Here is a 19993-nt window from a genome sequence, read left to right on the forward strand (position 1 = left end):
TCTATTAACAGAAAGAAAAGAAAAAAAAAGAAGAAGAATAGTAATAATAATATATAAAAGTATTAAGCATGTAGTGCAAAATGAGTTACTAATGTATGTAAGTATATAAACTAGAAAAAAAAAGATGAGGGATTAGACAGATTTACAGAAGCAAAATGTACATCTAAGTAATATAACAGTAATACGGTTTACTATAATCTACATGTGCTGGAAACTGCTGAAGCCTATACCCTTCACATACACATAATCCTTAAGGCTTTTGATCAGGTACTACAACAAATGGTTCCCCCCCGGGGTCCTAGGCAGACTCGATTCATTGGGCAGACATAATGGACAGACATGATACCTGTGACATGAGTGACATTTTCTGCAAATCAGCAGCAAATCAATGTAGCAACTACCAATGAGAGTGCAGCCAGTTTATTCGTCAGAAACCAACAGCACAGCGACTCAGCGACCTCCAGAGATTAAATCACTGTCAGTGTGAACACAGCTTTATTCATTGGTGCATGTTATTCCACAAAAAAAAAAAAAAAGTAGAAACTTTTCAGCTGATGTCACCAATATTATTCAACCCCCTGTCTCCAGCCATCTGGCTCAATCTTTGTTTGTAACGCCTACTATTTAAAATCCAATCACTTCCTGATGGATAAAATCAAGTCCCACTGAATGTTTTTCTTATCTAGCATGCTTTACTTGGTTCAGAAGTACATCAGATTAACAAAGTGAAATTGGCCTGAACACTGTTCCATGAATTAAAAAATTGAAGGCAATCTTTCGATCTTGCTTCAATCAAACACATACCAAAGATTATTTGGGGGATATTTTTTTTCTTCCAAAGCAACATAAAAGACATCAATGGCAGGGGCAGTTGGCCTGGAGCAGTGTGAAGTTAAGTGCCTCACTCAAGGGCACAACAGAGATAAAGATCCTTTAGTAATGCTCTAATTCACATGTCCTGCTATCTGGGATCAAACCTATGACATTTGCATTACTGTCCCAGAGCCTATACCAGAAAGCTACAAGCACCAGCTGACCTGCCCACTGACCCACTGACGCACGCCTCCACCCCAGCCGTCAGTCATATACAGTATGTATATATAACAGTCCTCTGTGGTTTTCATTGAACAAAGGGTTAACGGAATAAAAAATGCTTGTGAGGTGACATGTACGAGACGCTTGAGGAGATTGAGTTTGATGAGCTGAAAAAAGAAAATCTGCTTTACACAAGCTGCCAACTGCAGAAACAGAACACACTCATATACACACACGGGCTGCCAACTGTGATATGGAGACAAAATCGTCTCTCACACTGAGTTGTTTTTGCCTGTAGGCATATCAATACTTAAACACAACATGTTTATATCTCAATCTTTACACAAATAGACACTTTAAAAAAGCATTAGCAAAAAACATTATTTTATGGGCATGCATGACACATCGGCGCATGCGCACCGCCACACTTTAAGGCTTTGCTTGTCATTTTCTAACGTTGGCTCAAGTGGTCACCTCTGACCTCTTGAAAGCTCTTCTGGCAATCGGAAACCACGACAACAGGTGAATAAAATAATCACTATGGAAACCAGAAGCATATGAAACCCTTTGGTTTGGAGGAAGCTAATTCATTATTTCTGAGAGGCTGTGCTCTATGGTCACATTAAGAATTCTTGTCGTGTGTATGTGTGCCAGATGTCAGCACGTTGGTCCACACTGCAGGCACTGTGATAATAAATGGCACTTTCAACAAACTTAGTGTCAACTCTTTTATGTGTTAGCATAACATAACTTTAGATAGCCTAACATAACATATAACATAACCCTGTTACTGCATGATTTTCGCCAATGCATTACAAAAAAAATTATTGAAGTAAAAAAATATTGTGACACCCAATAAGACTCCTTTCAGCTTGTCATTTAAATATGTTTTTACACAATTGACTGCATTCATCATGTGCAACCATTTTTCTTTAATTTATGGGAACATTTATCAATACTTCTATAAACGAACTAGCTAGCTCCTGAACTGATCTTGATCCGGCTCCACCGTTGTCTTCACTCCCACAGGCTCCACCTTGGTCTCCACCTCCTCTCCCGATCCACTGGCTCTGCCATGGTCAGTGCTCCAGCGATTATTGTTCGAGAAGCTGTTTCACTGTTTCATTATTTTTGACAATATATACAATATTGTCAAAAGTTTTGGGGACGTCTGTCTTTACATGCGCATGAACTTTAATGTCATCCCATTCTTAATCCGTTGGGTTTAATATGGAGTTGGCCTTTACCGCTATGACAGCTTCAACTCTTCTGGGAAGGCTTTCTACAAGGTTTAGAAGTGTTTTTATGGGAATCTTTGCATTTGTGAGGTCAGGCACTGATGTTGGACGAGAAGGCCTGGCTCGCAGTCTCCGCTCTAATTCATCCCAAAGGTGTTCTAAATTGTCTTGGTATGCTGAAGCATTAAGACTTCCTTTCACTGGAATTAAGGGGCCAAGCCCAACCCCTGAAAAACAACCCCACACCATAATCCCCCCTCCACCAAACTTTACTCTTGGCACAATGCAGTCAGGCAAGTACTGTTCTCCTGGTAACCGCCAAACCCAGACTCATCTATCAGATTGCCAGACAGAGAAGCGTGATTCGTCACTCCAGAGAACACGTCTCCACTGCTCTAGAGTCCAGTGGCGTGCTTTAAACCACTGCATCTGACGCTTTGCATTGCATGTGGTGATGTAAGGCTTGGATGCAGCTGCCCATTCCATGAAGCTCTCTACACACAGTTCTTGAGCTAATCTGAAAGCTACTTGAAGTTTGGAGGTCTGTAGCTATTGATTGGTGACTTCTGCGCACTGTGTGCCTCAGCATGCGCTGACCCCCTCTGTGATTTTATGTGGCCTAAAACTTCGTGGCTGAGTTGCTGTTGTTCCCAATTGCTTCCACTTTGTTATAATATCACTAACAGTTGACTGTGGAATATTTAGTAGTGAGGAAATTTCACGAATGGACTTATTGCACAGGTGACAACCTATCACGGTACCATGCTTGAATTCACTGAGCTCCTGAGAGCGACCCATTCTTTCACAAATGTTTGTAGAAGCAGTCTGCATGCCTAGTGCTTGATTTTATACACCCGTGGCCATGGAAGTGATTGGAACACCTGAATTCAATGATTTGGAGGGGTTTCCCAATACTTTTGGCAATATAGTGTAAATATATGTCGCAACAGAGAAGAAAAGACATCTGTAACATCTGTTTTATACTGACTTTAACATTAGATTTTTCCATTTCTTTGAAAAAACAACAAATGACACACTTAATAATAAACAGACAATTATTAACAAAACGAATAAGAAGGATTACATGGTATTCTTGTGTTGTAACACAAGTAAATGAAAGCTATTTTGATTCTCCCCCTACCTTATGAACAAATGCTTAGTTTGTGGTTCATTTTATTTTTCATTGGGAAAGATTGATCCACTTAAACCACCACCCTAGTGGTTTGGCCTTCAAAGTCCTTATAAAACACAAAAACCAGTCTGTGTGGATGTAAAATTGCTGCAAAATTTACTTAAAAAATGTTCAAATTATTCAAAAGTCACTGCTAATGTTGCCTTTTGTGTTTCACAGAAGTATACAGAACTGAATAATGTTTCTAACAACAACACACATTACATGATACATTCTCTCAGCTAGACCCGCTGTGATGATTTACGATTTATGTGAAATGATTTATACTTTGCCAACGTTTAATGATCAAATATTTTTTATTTCATGGTTATCATCTTTTTAAAGCATTGTACTCTGTGTAAATACAAATGAATCATTTTCTGTGACATTTATCATTAAGACTTAACCAGAACCTTTTTATTTAGTTATTGGTTATCCCATCTAAGTTAATTCATTGTCACTTCACCCAGCTTAATAATTACATTTTTAATAGAAAAAAAAGGACAAATTTATAAACAAGTTTGTTTAATTTCAGAGGAAAACCATAAAACTATACAGATCTAAAACTAAGGAAAAGGCTAATGCTTCAGATTCAAGTTTCATTTAGCCAAATCACATAACAGGTTTCCCATAATTTGGTCATAATTAATTCTGCTGACAAATTTAATTCTTGCAAAACGGGTCCTTAATTACTACTAACTTAAATGTAAAAAAGATTGAATGCCTTCCTGATCCACATGAAGCTGACTCATTAGTCACCATATATCAAAGATAAATGTTCATTCTTGAAAAAAATCAAGTACACGATTTAATCTAATGAGACCATAATATGAGAAGACTTTTACAAAGGTTAGATCACTGTTTCTAATGCCAATTCACTTATATATATAGCAATATACAGTATAGCATATAGTAAACAAAATAGCAAAAATATAGAGATTTGGTGCTTTATATTTAAACAAGACCTAGAAAAATGAATCCATGTGGATACTGCAGTGCATTTAATATTGAAGTATGATTTGAAAGTGCTATTGTTTACTCGACGGCCTTATATGATTTTAAACTTGACTTATCTCTCTTGACTTATCTCACTTTGAATTACCATTAAGTGTGAAATAACATATAAATAAACTTGTCTTGCCTGTCTGTTTTGCCTCCTTTCTAACTTATGATGATGATGATTGATGGTGAAAATAGATAAAAGGAATTGTTTCCACTGAGAGCAGCAGATGAGGGAGATGAAGAGCTGCTTTCACACTGTCATCTGCATACAGTTTCATGCTTTGCAGATCTTGTTACGCTATTTAAAATGTATTTGAAAAGTTATAATTAGACCATAAACTCGAGTGTCACTGATAACCATCGCTTTTGTACCCTTGTCCAAGACACTTCACTGAAGGTCTCTAAATGGGGATTGTGATGACAACTACTGACATGTCTTGATCCCAATCTCTTGTTATTTCCTGTTCGTGACACTATCAATAAACAGCCAAAAAAGTATTAGATCCACCCAGTAGAACTGTGGTTTTCAGTATTGCAACACTTGTGTGTTCATTTGGATGCATTACTGCAGTTATTTAACTGTGTTATAATGGGAATGCAGCAGCGGTCCGTACTACAGTGTTCAATTTATGCTTTCTGAGGTCGAAAAAATGCAGTTCTTTTTTCTAAGGGTGTGGACACGAGCGTAGGAATGTTAGAGTGCATAAGTGATGCTAAGAACTCTGTTATCTCAGTAAGACTCCTGTTCCTTCTTTTGTTGTTTCTTTACCCAGAATCCCAGTTCTCTGTCTCTCACACATGCACGACTCTTAACTCTGCTGGCTGCGAGAGCTCTAGCAGCACTGTTATGATTCGGCCTCTGATATCCTGCTGTTGGCGTTTCCATGGTTACTCTGCATTTCCTAAATCCTAAAGAGAATGAAAAATGGAAGTTAGATAAAGTTTAATAAGCGAGAGATAGCATAGGGAGAGAGTTAGGTATAGCTCACCCCCATCAGCATTTACAATAAAGCCTGTTGACCCTTTGTGCTCACAGAACACTTCCCGCATGCCTTTGCACCTGTTCAGGAAGGCTTTAAATATGCAAAACATATTGAGGAAAAGACTTAAAATATTACTTTGGCTCTACTTCTATAATATTTAAAAAATATATTTAGCTACCACTTGTAGTACACTATGGGTTCAAATGTACTATAAGTGGTAGCTAAATATATTTTTTAAATACAGAGATAGTATATTAAAAGCACATTTTAGTTCATATTTCATGCTGTCTCAAAATAGTTGAGTACACTTAGATGTTCTTAAGATGATCTTAAGAAGTACTAAAGAAGAATTTTTAGCATATTAAGTACAAAATTAGTGCATAAAAATAGAGCACTTTAAGTATATTATAGAAATGTACTTTTTTTTCACCTGGGCGGGCTAATGCTGGTAATATAAGAACTATACATTTAAGAACTTGCACATTTACATTTATTGGTCCAACCTGCTAAAGAAAAAATCTGTGATAATATTTTTGCCCGATTTCATTGGTGATTTGACATACGGTACTGTGAAAAAGAAAGTAAACCCCATGAAAGATTTTGTCATTGTGATTTTCTAGAAAAAGATAAATAATAGTAAATACACATTAAATAAAATGTATAAAATAAATAGTAACACTTATACAATAAGGTCTCATTTGTTAACATTAAATAACATGAACTAACAATGAGCAATACATTTGGTACAGTATTTATTAATCTTTGTTAATGTTAGTTAATAAAATTAAAAAGTCATTCATTGTTTGTTCATGTTAGTCCACGGTGCATTAAAGGGTTAGTTCACCCAAAAATGAAAATTCTGTCATTTATTACTTACCCTCATGTCGTTTCACACCCGTAACACCTTCGTTATTCTTTGGAACACAAATTAAGATATTTTAGTTGAAATCCAATGGCTCAGTGAGGCCTCCATAGGGAGCAATGTCACTTCCTCTGTCAAGATCCATAAAGGTACTAAAAACATATTTAAATCAGTTCATGTGAGTCACGTGACTTTGGCGCTCCGAACTGCAGATTCGACACACAGATTCACAATGCTCCGATGCTTTCTGAAGCATTGTTTTGAAATCAGCCATCACTAAATAAGTCGTCATTTTGTTTTTTTGCCGCACCAAATGTATTCTCATCGCTTTATAATATTAATATTGAGCCACTGTACTCACATGAACTGATTTAAATATGTTTTTGGTACCTTTATGGATCTTGAGAGAGGAAATGACATTGCTCCTTATAGAGGCCTCACGGAGCCATCGGATTTCAACTAAAATATCTTAATTTGTATTCCAAAGATTAACAAGACGACATGAGGGTAAGTAATAAATGACAGAATTTTCATTTTTGGGTGAACTAACCCTTTAACTAATGTTAACAAAAGCAACTTTCGATTTAAATAATGTATTAGTAAACATTAAAATTAACATTAAAGGATTAGTTCACTTTAAAATGAAAATTACTCCAAGCTTTACTCACCGTTAAGCCATCCTAGGTGTGTATGACTTTCTTCTTTCTGATGAACACAATCAGCGTTATATCAGTAAATATTCTGACGCATCCAAGCTTTATAATGGCAATGAACGGGACCAATGAGTATGAGCTGAAGAAATTGCTTCCATCCATTATAAACGTACTCCACACGGCTCTGGGGGTTAATCTTTGGGCCTTCTAAAGCAAAGCTATGCGTTTGTGTAAGAAAAGTATCTATATTTAACAAGTTACAAAGTAAAACATGTAGCTTCCACCAGACAGCCTTCCGTATTCAACTTAGGAAGAAGTCGTAGTTCAAAAAGCTTATGCTACGTCCTACGCCTTTTGTATTCAACTTACAAAAAAAGTGTAATTGACATTATGTCAGTTTCTTCGTAGGTAGAATTCGGAAAGTGGTCTGGTGGAAGCTATATATTTTACTTTACAACTTGTTAAATATGGATATTTTTCGTACATAAATACATCGTTCTATTAACCCCCCGGAGCTGTGTGGAGTACGTTTATGATGGATAGATGCACTTTCTTGAGTTTTATACTCATTGGTCCTGTATGCCATTATAAAGCTCGGATCCGTCAAGATATTTATTAATTTAACTCCAGTTGTGTTCATCAGAAAGATGAAAGTCATATACACCTAGGATGGCTTGAGAGTAAGTAAAGCTTGAGGTAATTTTCATTTTAAAGTGAACTAATCCTTTGACTAAGATGAAGAAAGTATTGTTCATTCTTAGTTCATGTTAACTAAAGTAGTTAACTAATGTTAACCACTGAACTTTATTGTAAAGTGTTACCAAATAAACTAGAATGGGTAACAGAGTTGTGAATTTGGCCTAATTTAAGTGGGGATTTACTAGTTGGGGACAAAATGTTGGTTTGAAGTTAGTGATAAACGTATGTATTCCAAAAAATAAATAAAATGTATAAATCTGATCATTTGGCTAAAAGTAACCTGTGTAAAATTTGAGAAAATAGATTCATTATGCAAATAATCTCAGTGACTATGCTGTAGAAGAATGTTATGTTTATATAATAAAAATAGAACAGGGAACAGAGTTGTGAATTTAGTGAAATTTTTGTTGTCACTCTGTAGGCGTTTGATGTTTTGGGACCAAATGTGAGTTTAAAGATAACATTCCTTTTTCAACATACGTGGGCATGTTGATACATGGAACTTTATTTTTTACAGTATTGATTGGTGAAGGTTATATCATTTAAAAAAATAACAACAATAACTTTGAAACCTTATATTCAACAAAAATAGCTACACAAAATAAATGGTATTTTGTGGGATTTTCCCTTTTGGCAAATAATCTTAAAGTCCCAGAATTTGGATTCAGAACTTGATTTTCAGTTTTTTAGATTTTCCGCTCTGCTTACAGATCAGCTTCAGCTTATATATATATATATATATTTTACAGATGGCCTTACATCTCCTCATGCTCTCTTTAGTATAATGTGGATTTCATAGTTTATATTATAATGGCAAGTTTGTCTGGCCCTGAAGCAGCAAAACACCCCCAAACCAAACACTCCCATCGTGCTTCACAGTTGGCATGAGGTTCTTATTCTCAAATGCACTGTTTGGTTTTCAAGAAACACACTGTAACACTTGAAACTGTGGCCAAACAACTCCACCTTTGACTCAATGTCCAGAACACATGTAGGTGTTGGATCACATTGGATTTTTTTGAGAACAGAGGCTTCTTCCTTGCTGACTAGGCTTACACGGATTCTCTTTCTAATGCTTGATGTGCATATTGATTGTTTCCAGAGTTGCCTGTAGATCCATTGACACACTAGAACTTTTTGAGACTTTCTGAAGCATCTTGCATTTTGTTATGGGGCTGAGTGTTCAGCATTATGGATATTTTATAGTGTTGCCATTTCATTTCTGTGCATTTGTGCTCTGTGTTGTGGCTGATTTATTTAATGTTTTCGACAATTTCTTTTTTTTCTTAAGAAGTATTGATTTTATTGTTTCCCCATCTATTTCTGTGTGAAATGGAAACATCTTAAGTGAGACATTTTTTGTTACAGTAACATACAATCAGATATCATTCCAGTTTTTTTGTTTGTTTTGTTTTGTTTACAGAGCAAGCACCAACAAACTGAAGACTCGTGTCATTTTTTATTTTTTGTTTTATTTCAGCAGTTCATTTCGGGTGCATACGGGTTAAGTTTTCACTCGGTAGGGTTTTGCTGCTATTAGTTTGGGACTAAATGTTGGTTTGAAGTTGGTGATAAACATTTTTTCCATTATTGAGGATTTGAGCATACACAATGGCATGAATATACATGATGGATATGACTTGATAATTGGATAGTATGAACCCCCAACCCACCCATTTTAATACTGTCCAATTATCAAGTCATATCCATCATGTATATTTACAATATGTGTAGATTTATATATTATTTTTGTGACAATTATATTTATCCAGCACACTGAAGGCATTTTATTTCATATTTATGTCTGGTGCACTGTGACAAGAATGGGCATGTGTGGTTAAAACACTTTTGATGTTAGAGTGGGCAGCCTGGGTAAAAATGTCACAGGCAGCACTAAGTGATCACAGAGCCCATGCTGTGATCCGGCCCACATCTTCTCCAGTCTCATTTAATTAACCTGAGACACAGGCGAGAGAGAAGGAGGCAAGGAAGAAGACTGCAGTCTCTGCCATCTGTTTAGATCAGTGGTTCTCAACCGGGGGCAGGCGCCCACTGAGGGGCCTGAGCAAACCTTTCAAGGGGGCCACAGGATGACTACAAAAAAATAAATAAATCAAATGCGATAATGCAAATGTTTTAATTTGTATTTTTATCATTTGAAATATTATTATTATTATTATTATTTTAAACTTGCATCTTTATTGGAGTTTTATAATAACAACAAAATAAATTATATATATATATATTTATTTATTTAATTTATTTTGTTGTTATTATAAAACTATATATAACCTACATTGAACCAAATCAAATTAATCCACGGAGGAGGTATCTAGTACAATTGAAACAAAAATAAGTCAAATTGTGATCTTTGGAAACACTGAATAATAAACCATACATATACAGTACTTCTACCATCTTTTGTGCAAGATTACCAGAACCTAATCCGTAGAATCTCACAAACTTAACACACAATGTACAGTTATATTGAGAGGAACAGTTATGAAGTCTCTAAGGCAAGAAAATGGGACCATTTTCTCCTTTTTTCTTTAACCTTATAGTGTAGGTTAATTTTTCCATTATAAAAATGTTTTGAATTTGTCCATTGCTGTTGATCTGGGATGTTCTTGGATAAATAAAGATCCTCCTTCCGCACACTTTCTGTTATTTTTCCAAGAAACATAACTTTACAGTCTTTTGGGATCACATTTGAATTATTTTTAAAGTTTTAAAATAAAATGTGAAACTATTTATTATTTAGATATATTTAAATATATAATTTAAATGTATAATATAATTTAATTATATTATATTTTAAAAACTAACTTAAAGGTCCACTGTAGAGTGTTGTAACTCGCAACATTATTCAATGTGTTGACGTCATTTCAACTGAAACAGGAAGACAGGGCGATATTTCGAACAGCCCCGCCCCTTTTCTAAAATAGCTAATAGCGTTTCATTTATGTTACAGCTCTGTTTCCTTCTAATCTCTAACCGTTTCTCCTCATAATGTCCTTTATATCGCTTATATACAGCATTCTGTGCAGAATTCAAATAGGTCCGATACCTTTTGTGGTCTGTGCTGACTCGCGCATTTGATCCGCTCTGTGCTCTCGTGTCTCTGGGCTGGAGCAGGCTGCTCGCGTTGCGGCGGTTCACGTGACACAAACGTGAAAACGGACTTCATTCGCGTCAAAGGAAAGCATATTTACACTGTCTGAATCGTTCCCTATTCTCTATATAGTGCACTATGCACTGGCGTAGGAACCGGGGGGGACGGGGGGGACGTGTCCCCCTCAATATTGGAAAATGCTGCATGTGTCCCACCCAAAAATTAGCCTATACACCGCAGGAACAAAAACTGTACATTTTGAACTTTTATTTTGAATACGCGACGAAGAAGATATTCGGTTTTGTCAGTCAAACCCAGAGTGATTTCATTCATGTTTGAATAATCACCATTCGCCAATCACCAGCTTCATATTCTTCACTTTTCACCTATAGTCGGACTCGGAGCATCTGATTGGTAGAGAGAAGTCAACATTACACTACGAACATTCAAATACGTTATTGGTGCGCACCAGCTTTGAACGACTCGACTTTGTATGAGGTAAATTAGTCTCAGTCAAGCGGTTTAAATTAACAAGCTTTTTAAAACTGAATTATGGATACGAGGCATGACATTAAATCAACAGTGGAATTTTGTATGGCACGTATGTTATGCTTTGCGAGAGGAGGTTAACGTTACGTTAGGTAGATAGCCATATAGCGGGCAATCGATTTCTCTGTGTTAACCTTAGCAAAAGTAAAACGTTCTGTCATCTCTTTTCAGCATAATGCCACCACAGAAAAAAATAAAACCAAAGGAAATAACGTTGCTGAAGTTTTTTTACAAAGAGTAAGGTTAGTGTAAATAGTTATAATACAACACATTTTACACAAGGACAGGGCGACATCATAACCTTCATTTACCAAGCCTATATTTACATTAAAAAATTATATAATTTGTCATCAGGAGAAGGCTGGTATTATCAGGAAAGAGGCAGGTGAGGAATACTGATACCAAACTAAAGTGGGACATTGTCTGGGGGGAAGGAGCATGGGGAGCAGGTGGGGCACTGGCATTAGAGGGGAATATTAGACTTAAGCATCAATTTCATTAGCTTCATAGTCCGCTTAGATAATAAGCTTTGTTTTACTGTTATAAACTTTTTAATAGAAAAGTAAAATGTTATTGATATAGATAATAATGATAGTTCTAGTTCCAAGTGCCTATATCCAAAGCCGTATGTGACTGTTGTGTTTTTGTATTTTTTTGGGGTTACAAATCAAATATTTGCCTTGTAAAGTGCCCCTTTCCTTTCTGCTCGCAATTGCATGGGGGCTTGTACACTTTTATGTTTCCCAACTTCAATATTTGTGTAATAATAAATAGATAAATTAAACAGATGAACAGATGATAAACAGATGATTTTGTTTATTTATTTTGCTGTTATTATGTCGTACCACGTGACGTCACCATACTGTATGTTACTATTATGGTGGCGAGATGGACGTTGATTCATAATGGCCAAAATGTCCCCCCCAATGTCAAAGTGGTTCCTACGCCCCTGGCACTATGTGCCATTCACTATGTAGAAATAGTAAATGTTTGAATAAATGACCGGTTTCAGCCGAGGCTTCAGCATCTGTAAGAGTGTAGGAGGAGGCGGGACTTCAGATTTAGAGAGCATTTGATTGGACCGAAGATTTGACAAGAAACTTTAGTGCGATGTGATGTCATGAAAATCCATGATCCATTTTAGTGGAAGTAAGAGACTGTAAGTTGGCGATGGAGGGACAGAAAGCTCTCAGATTTCATCAAAAACATCTTTGTGTTCCGAAGATGAACAAAAGTCTTACGGGTTTTGAATGACATGAGGGTAAGTAATTAATGAGAGAATTTTCATTTTTGGGTGAACTAACCCTTTAAAAAATTTTGAAAACAAGCAGCAGCACAATAATTACATCACAAATACTAGAGGAAATATCTCAGGGGGGTGGGGAGGATAGGGGCCTATGAATATTGTGTTGGACCTATTGGGGGACCTTCAAGTCAAAAAGGTTGAGAACTGCTTATCTAGATCATTTCCTTCCTCACCCTCTTTCTAGTACCCAAACTTATAAGTTTTCTATACTCAGTTTGGGAGGTATGTAGGCTGTAGGTGGTTAGAAGCTTGAATCATGAACAGTTTCTTTCTATAAAAAGCTTTTAAATCTCATCGGCTGCCTACAGAACACACACACACACACAGTTTTGTTTTGCTATCCAAGTGAGGAAATTCCATAGGCGTAATGTTTTTTTTTTACTGTAAAAACTGTACATTCTTTCACCCTACACTACCCCTACTCCTAAACTTACCCATCACAGAACACATTCTGCATGTTTACATTATTAATAAAACATTGTTAGTATGTTTTTAAAGCTATTTTAAATATGAGGACTCATGAAATGTCCTCATATTTCATGTTTACGTCGTAATACCAGTGTAATACCCATGTCATTATACAAATTCGTGTCCTCATAAATCACAAAAACGCACAGACACACACACACACACACACACACACATACACGTCAAAGGCAGGACAGGGCTCTAGAGTATGGAGCTATATATTCTGCTTGGAGGGGAAAGTTGCATCTTTCCTTCATTTCAAAATGTTCAAGTGCCTGTCAAAATGGCCTATAAATATTCATGAAGGTGGTAACATTTGGCAGAGCGAACTCTCACTGACACACTCACACGCGCAGGCTGTCTGACATTTGGGTGTGTTTGCAGACGGACGTGTGTCTGTTTGCATGGAAAGACATGAAAATCAATAAGTCGTAATTACACTGTTTGTGCTAACGCTCTTCTCAGATGTGCATAATTAATTGGTACCGTGCTCGTTTCGGTACCGAAACTGGGTCAGTATAGAACGACTGACTGTTAAAGTCTCCCGGCTGGTTTCCCAGACAGAGATTTAGTCTCGTCCAAAAGGATTTTCAACAGAGAATCACAATCCACAGTACAATTTACTCCATGACAATCCTTCCCTAAAAAACTGCCCAGAGGAGTCATGATGACCATTTCTTCGTCCTGTTGAAAGCGTCGGTCTATAATTGAAAAATTGAATTAAAAAGAAAGAAAAAAAAAAAAGGGAAAAACTCACACCTCTCCCCTGTGAAATATTGTAAATAATAATTCAGTCATTTTATTTGTTGGCAAACAACTTTCACTGTTACAACAAATATTAGTTATGAGTTCATTCAGTTTAGAATGCATATGAAAAGAATAAATAATAATTTCATTGATATTGTAATAATAATAATATTGATGATAATAACAATAAAAAAAGGTCTCAGTGCCGATCCGATTCTTTTCCCGACGCTCTAAGATCCTACATTTCTGATCTGTTGGAAAATAAAAAATAAAAAACAAGACTGAATCACAGGAATAAATATGCAGTCAATTCTGAGGGAGGGTTAACAAGGGATAGATGTGCAAGCTACAGGGAGTCTCAGTTTGAGAACAAGTAAACAGTAGTTTCAGAAACCGACCTTTACAAGGTTGTTTCCATCTTCCAAACCACTCCATTAAAATCCTAGTCTGTTCCTTTACATGGTTATTTTATGTGTACACACATGATTTTTAATCACCATTTCCCCAGTCCACACTTTCATTGGTGATCTTGCCTCGGCTCGGGCCCTTTCCAATTCGCGCCCCGCGAGCCTTTCTTACGGTTCTTAATTAAACTGTTAAAAACAGACTTGATATGTAAAACCATCACAATAATAGAACATCTTTTCGCCTGAGAACAATTTTAGCTGTGTCAACATATATGACAGGAATATCAATAAGCTGGAATTCTTCAACCTGCTTCCAATGGACGATTTCTGCTCTCACACATAAAATATGGCATGTTCAAGGGTAAATGCTCTAAAACTCATGACATAACGACATTCCAGCATCATTGGGATCCCATCTGCAGTAGCTGTCATTCACACAACAGTCAGTTCCCCAGAGTCTCTTGGATATCATCGACACAGTGAGATTTAGAATGACAAAGTGTTGCATTTGGAAAAAAAAGGAGGAAGCCATGGTCATCCCTCCCAAACGAGAGTGTGTATGCGTGTATATGTAGATATGTGTGCATGTGTGTGTGTGCTGTGCGGTAATAAGGGGTAGTATTTTGGAGGACCAGCACAGCATTGTGGGATTGGTCTAGTCTACAAAAACACATACAAGGGCCAAAATATCTCAAAAAACATGAAACGCATACGATCATATGCAATATCGGGAATCTGTACATTTTACATGGAAAACTGTTCCATTTCTTTGTAATTAGTGAAGATTACCTTTCCCATAACTGAGATTATTACTGAAAAAGAAACATAAGAAAACAAGATGCGTCCCCAGTCTTTAAGATTAGATGCGCCTTTTGTGATTTCACGCTCAAGAAATGAGATCGGTGCTAAACGAGAAGGAATGTGTGCAGCAGAGAATCATAGAGAAGTCTAGAGACTTGTGGGTGTAATGCAGTTCAGTACGACAGAAGAGTTCAGAGTCTAGGTCGGTGGTCTCATTATCATACACGGTCATCTAAAATGGCAGCTAGTTTTCCACAGTCTGTTTACACGCTCTCCACCATCCGTGGTGAGTTTCGAGGAGAATCAGACAGCCATTGGATGAAGGTTTTCGTCAAGGAGAGCTATGCAAATGATCCAGGGAGCAAAAGTTTGTCCACGAGTTTTACTCAGCAGATCGGTTTCCAAGGAGATTGACAAGAAAAAAAGTCCACGAGACCTACCTACACGTGGTAGTCCTTGTTCTAGCGTAGGAATGGGTTACTAGTTCTGATTACTGGTTCTAACTGGAGCAGGATTTTGGTGACAGGATACTTGTATGTACTGGAATCGGGGGGCTATCTGGGATCAGTCTCTCTAGGGGCATCCTATCAGTGCAGTAGGTAGTGTATCCCATGCCTTGTGCATTGTGTCTCACACACACACACACACACGCTAACTGAGAATGTGTGTGTGCGTCAGTGTCTATAGGCTGGTGACCAGCTGTGAGGGGTCTGGTGGCTGTTCTTCAGGTGACGAGTCTTCTTTCTCAGGTGGGGCGATGAACCCGTCACTGCCACCGCGTCCCATCTGATAGTAGCTCTCCAGTTCCTGTATGTGGTTCCTGGAGCCTAGGTTCGGCATGCTTTTGTAGTACACGTCGTCCGTCTCCATGACGACCCCTTTGCCATTGGCCAGGTGCAGCTCGCTGCCTTCTTCCTCCTCGCCGTCGTCATCCTCATCGTCTTCGTCGTCATGGAGACCGTTGATGAGGTCATCAGTGCCATGGGGGAGGTCAGTGAGCGTGGGCATGCTGGTATAGATCGAGTCTCTGAGGGGCGAGTGCGTGTGCGTGCGGGGAGTGTGCGTGTGCGAAGAGTGCGTGTCATTGGGGAGCAGCGGGAAGAAGCTCTCGCTGTTCTCCTGAGGCAGGCGCCGGTGGGCTGAGAACGTGTGCATGGGGGCGTGGTTTTCCGGAGGGGGCGGTCTCGGTGGGAGGAGCGGTGCTTGTGACTCCTCCCTAATGAGCTCCAGGCTCAACCCGCCCCCATCGTCATGCCGATGAAACGCTCCGGGGTTGTCGAGCACCATGACGTCATCCTTCGCGATGGACGATGACCCCGCGACCCCTCCGTTGGCCAGGTGGTTGTTGAGTTTATTGGTCAAGGTCCCCTGGTGGGCTTTCCCTTGTCGCTCTTGGGTGTTCAGGTACGATGGGGCGTAGTTTGCCGTCAGCTCTTTCAAGATCTTTTTCTCAAGCGTGGTCGGCGGCTCGCTGCCACGAGAACTGTAGGTAAGGTAATCGCCTGCTGCCACACCGTAGCTGTTGCCGTGGTTACCGTTAAGCGGCAGCGTATCCATGACACTGGAGTCTCGTGCGTTGTTTAGAATGCCCTCTGAAACACAAGAAGTGGTACAAAAATATTCTTATTTATACAGTATTTATGATTGCTGGTAATATGAATTGGTTCATATACAGTATGCTTCATGAAAGATGATATCAAATAGGATATTAACTTTTATCAAAAAAACAAAAAACAGATGAATACAGGTGGGATGTGGATTTAACAGGGGGAAAGAGAAGAGGAGGGAATAGGAGGGATGAGAAAAAGGAGAAGATTAAAGAAGAAAGAAGCAAAGGAGAATATATTATAAACGTGGAGCTGTTGTGAAAGTAAATGAATCATACTTGAATCTCTGTAGGAGGCTGCAGACCCGCATGAAAGGAGAGACAGAGAGAGAGAGAGAGAGAGAGAATGATTACACACATAAATGCTTATGGAACATGTCCACAGAGAGAGAGAGAGAGAGAGAGAGAGAGAGAGAGAGAGAAGTATTATATTCAGTTCAGACTGTGACAGGCATTAGTGACTGAATGCTAACCTGCTGAGTTTAGGACAGATGCTAGGCTGAAATGTTCTTGTACCACCAAATTATTAAACAGAACAGATGGACATAGAAACAACATAAACAAGCTCATTAAACAGACACAGGAAGTATGTATATAGGATATCACTGCTGCTAACTCTGCTGACTCAGGACACAGAATAGTCACTGTAACATGAAGTGATAGTGTTTATTGCAAGTAACGTTAGATAATTTAATAATTAGTGCTGTCAAACGATTAATGGCGATTAATCGCATCCAAAATAAAAGTTTGTTTACATAATATATGTATGTGTACTGTGTATATTTATTATTTATATATAAATAGACACACATACATGTATTTATTTCAGAAATATTTACATATATACATGTATATACATATATGTATAAAATATTTATATTTACATATAATTTATATTATAATATAATATATTTTTGTTAAATTATACATGTATGTGTGTGTATTTATATATATATATATATATATAATAAATATACGCAGTACACACACATATATTATGTAAACAAACTTTTATTTTGGATGCGATTAATTGCCATTAATCGTTTGACAACACTAGTAATAATCAATGTTGTGTGTGTATATATATATATATATATATATATATATATACATATGTATAAACAATTAGTTCAGTAGAGATTTTAATTTCCATACTGCACCATAAAACTACAGCAACCACCACATTAATAATTAATTAAAGGTGCCCTAGATTGTTTTTTCACATGATGTAATATAAGTCTAAGGTGTCCCCTGAATGTGTCTGTGAAGTTTCAGCTCAAAATACCCCATAGATTTTTTTTAATAAATTTTTTTAACTGCCTATTTTTGGGCATCATTAAATATGCGCCGATTCAGGCTGCGGCCCCTTTAAATCTCGCGCTCCCTGCCCCCAAGCTCTCGACTATAAAACGGTTCATAAACAAAGTTCACACAGCTAATATAACCCTCAAATGGATCTTTACAAAATGTTTGTCATGCATGCTGCTTGCATGCATCGGATCATGTGAGTATAGTATTTATTTGGATGTTTACATTTGATTCTGAATGAGTTTGATAGTGCTCCGTGGCTAAAGCTAACATTACACACTGTTAGAGAGATTTATAAAGAATGAAGTTGTGTTTATGCATTATACAGACTGCAAGTGTTTAAAAATGAAAATAGCGACGGCTCTTGTATCCGTGAATATAGTAATAAACGATGGTAACTATAACCACATTTAACAGTACATTAGCAACATGCTAACGAAACATTTAGAAAGACAATTTACAAATATCACTAAAAATATCATGTTATCATGGATCAATAATAACATGATAACATGGATGTTATCATGTTATTATTGCTCCATCGGCCATTTTTCGCTATTGTCCTTGCTTGCTTACATAGTCTGATGATTCAGCTCTGCACAGATCCAGATGTCCTGCTCTTGTCTAATGCCTTGAACTTGAGCTGGCATATGCAAATATTGGGGGCGTTAATATTAATGATCCTGACTGTTACATAACAGTTGGTGTTATGTTGAGATTCGCCTGTTCTTCTGAGGTCTTTTAAACAAATGAGATTTATATAAGAAGGAGTAAACAATGGTTTTTGAGGCTCACTGTATGTCATTTCCATGTACTGAACTCTTGTTATTCAACTGTGCCAAGGTAAATTCAATTTTAAATTCTATGGCACCTTTAATCAAAATGATAGGATTGTAGGTAATTAAAAAGTTTTCACAACTAAAAGTTAATTTATTAAACAATCAATCAAATCAAATTTCATTTAAATAATTGTTTATAAAAGGTGGTATTTTAAATATATTTACAATATATTGGTTTTTTACAGTCATTATTATTATAATATATATATATATATATATATATATATATATATATATATATATATATATGTGTGTTTCTAGAAATACCCCATATGTGTGTGTGCAAGATGTTAATCACTAAATCATATTGAAATTAAAATATTTATTAATATGAAATATTATCATTATTAAGAACATTAAAAAATCATAAATTCTAAATAAATATAAATATACATTGATATAAAATGAATATTTGTAAAAATATAAAAACCTAAATTATTTAATAATAATAAAAATATTATTACAGTATTACTACAGCGGTTATGAACAAACGAAAAGGCCAATTTTAGCTTGAAAGTATCTGTACCAATTCACTCTCCTTGTATGGAAATAAGCAGTGTGAATATTCTGCCTAACATCTTGTGTGGTTAGAGGGGGGTGGGGGGGAATAAAGAATTATCATCTTTGGGGTAACCTAACATTTTTAATTGCCATAATGAATACATTTTTTTTTTTTCCAAGGAGGAGCCATGTCAATTTTCCATTACAGTTGTCACCCTGAGAGACATTTACCACTTGAAAAGTGCTGTTTGTAAAAGTTTGCAAATGTGTATGTGAGAGGCAAACCTTGTGTGTTGAACATGTTGGCAGTAGGGTTATTGTACACAGCAGACTCTCCCAGTAGTGTGTTATAAGGATTAGTGCCATGAGGACGTAACAAAGCATTGGAGATGAGATGGTTAGCCATAGTACCTACAACACCCACAAACAGAGACAGAAAGAGAGAGAGGAAGAGATACAGATATGGAGACAGGGAGTTGAGAGAAGACAGAAGGAAGGAGCAACAAAGAGACAGAAAAAAGGTGTACAATAAACAGTTAGAACGATGCAGACAAGAAGTCAGTAAACTTGTGTTTAAACAGCTTTAAACATCAGCAGTCGCAGCATGTTAGTTCAAGTGGACAGGAATGTAAAACCTCCCATGTGGAGTGTAATATCAGTACAGAGCTCTGCATAGATGATGTTTATGTTGGACAGCTGTTGATGT

The 19993-nt window shown here is 37.0% G+C and overlaps 1 protein-coding gene across 3 annotated transcripts in view; it reads right to left on the bottom strand.

The window, feature by feature from the left end:
• Nucleotides 1-13936: 13936 nt before the first annotated feature.
• Nucleotides 13937-19993, bottom strand: part of adgrl3.1 (adhesion G protein-coupled receptor L3.1) — a 136591-nt gene continuing 130534 nt past the window's right edge. Inside the window, exons 22-24 of one of the 3 annotated variants that reach the window (XM_067402988.1) lie at nucleotides 19573-19698; nucleotides 16919-16936; nucleotides 13937-16625 (exon numbers count right to left, since the gene is read on the bottom strand). In XM_067402988.1, coding sequence (XP_067259089.1) covers nucleotides 15715-16625; nucleotides 16919-16936; nucleotides 19573-19698 — 1055 coding nt within the window. In that variant the 3' untranslated portion in view covers nucleotides 13937-15714. The remainder of the gene's footprint in view (nucleotides 16626-16918; nucleotides 16937-19572; nucleotides 19699-19993) is intronic. The other 2 variants (XM_067402989.1, XM_067402990.1) reach the window with 2 other exon arrangements.

This window comes from Chanodichthys erythropterus, chromosome 12 (genome assembly GCF_024489055.1).
Source record: "Chanodichthys erythropterus isolate Z2021 chromosome 12, ASM2448905v1, whole genome shotgun sequence".
Taxonomy (NCBI): Eukaryota; Metazoa; Chordata; class Actinopteri; order Cypriniformes; family Xenocyprididae; genus Chanodichthys; species Chanodichthys erythropterus.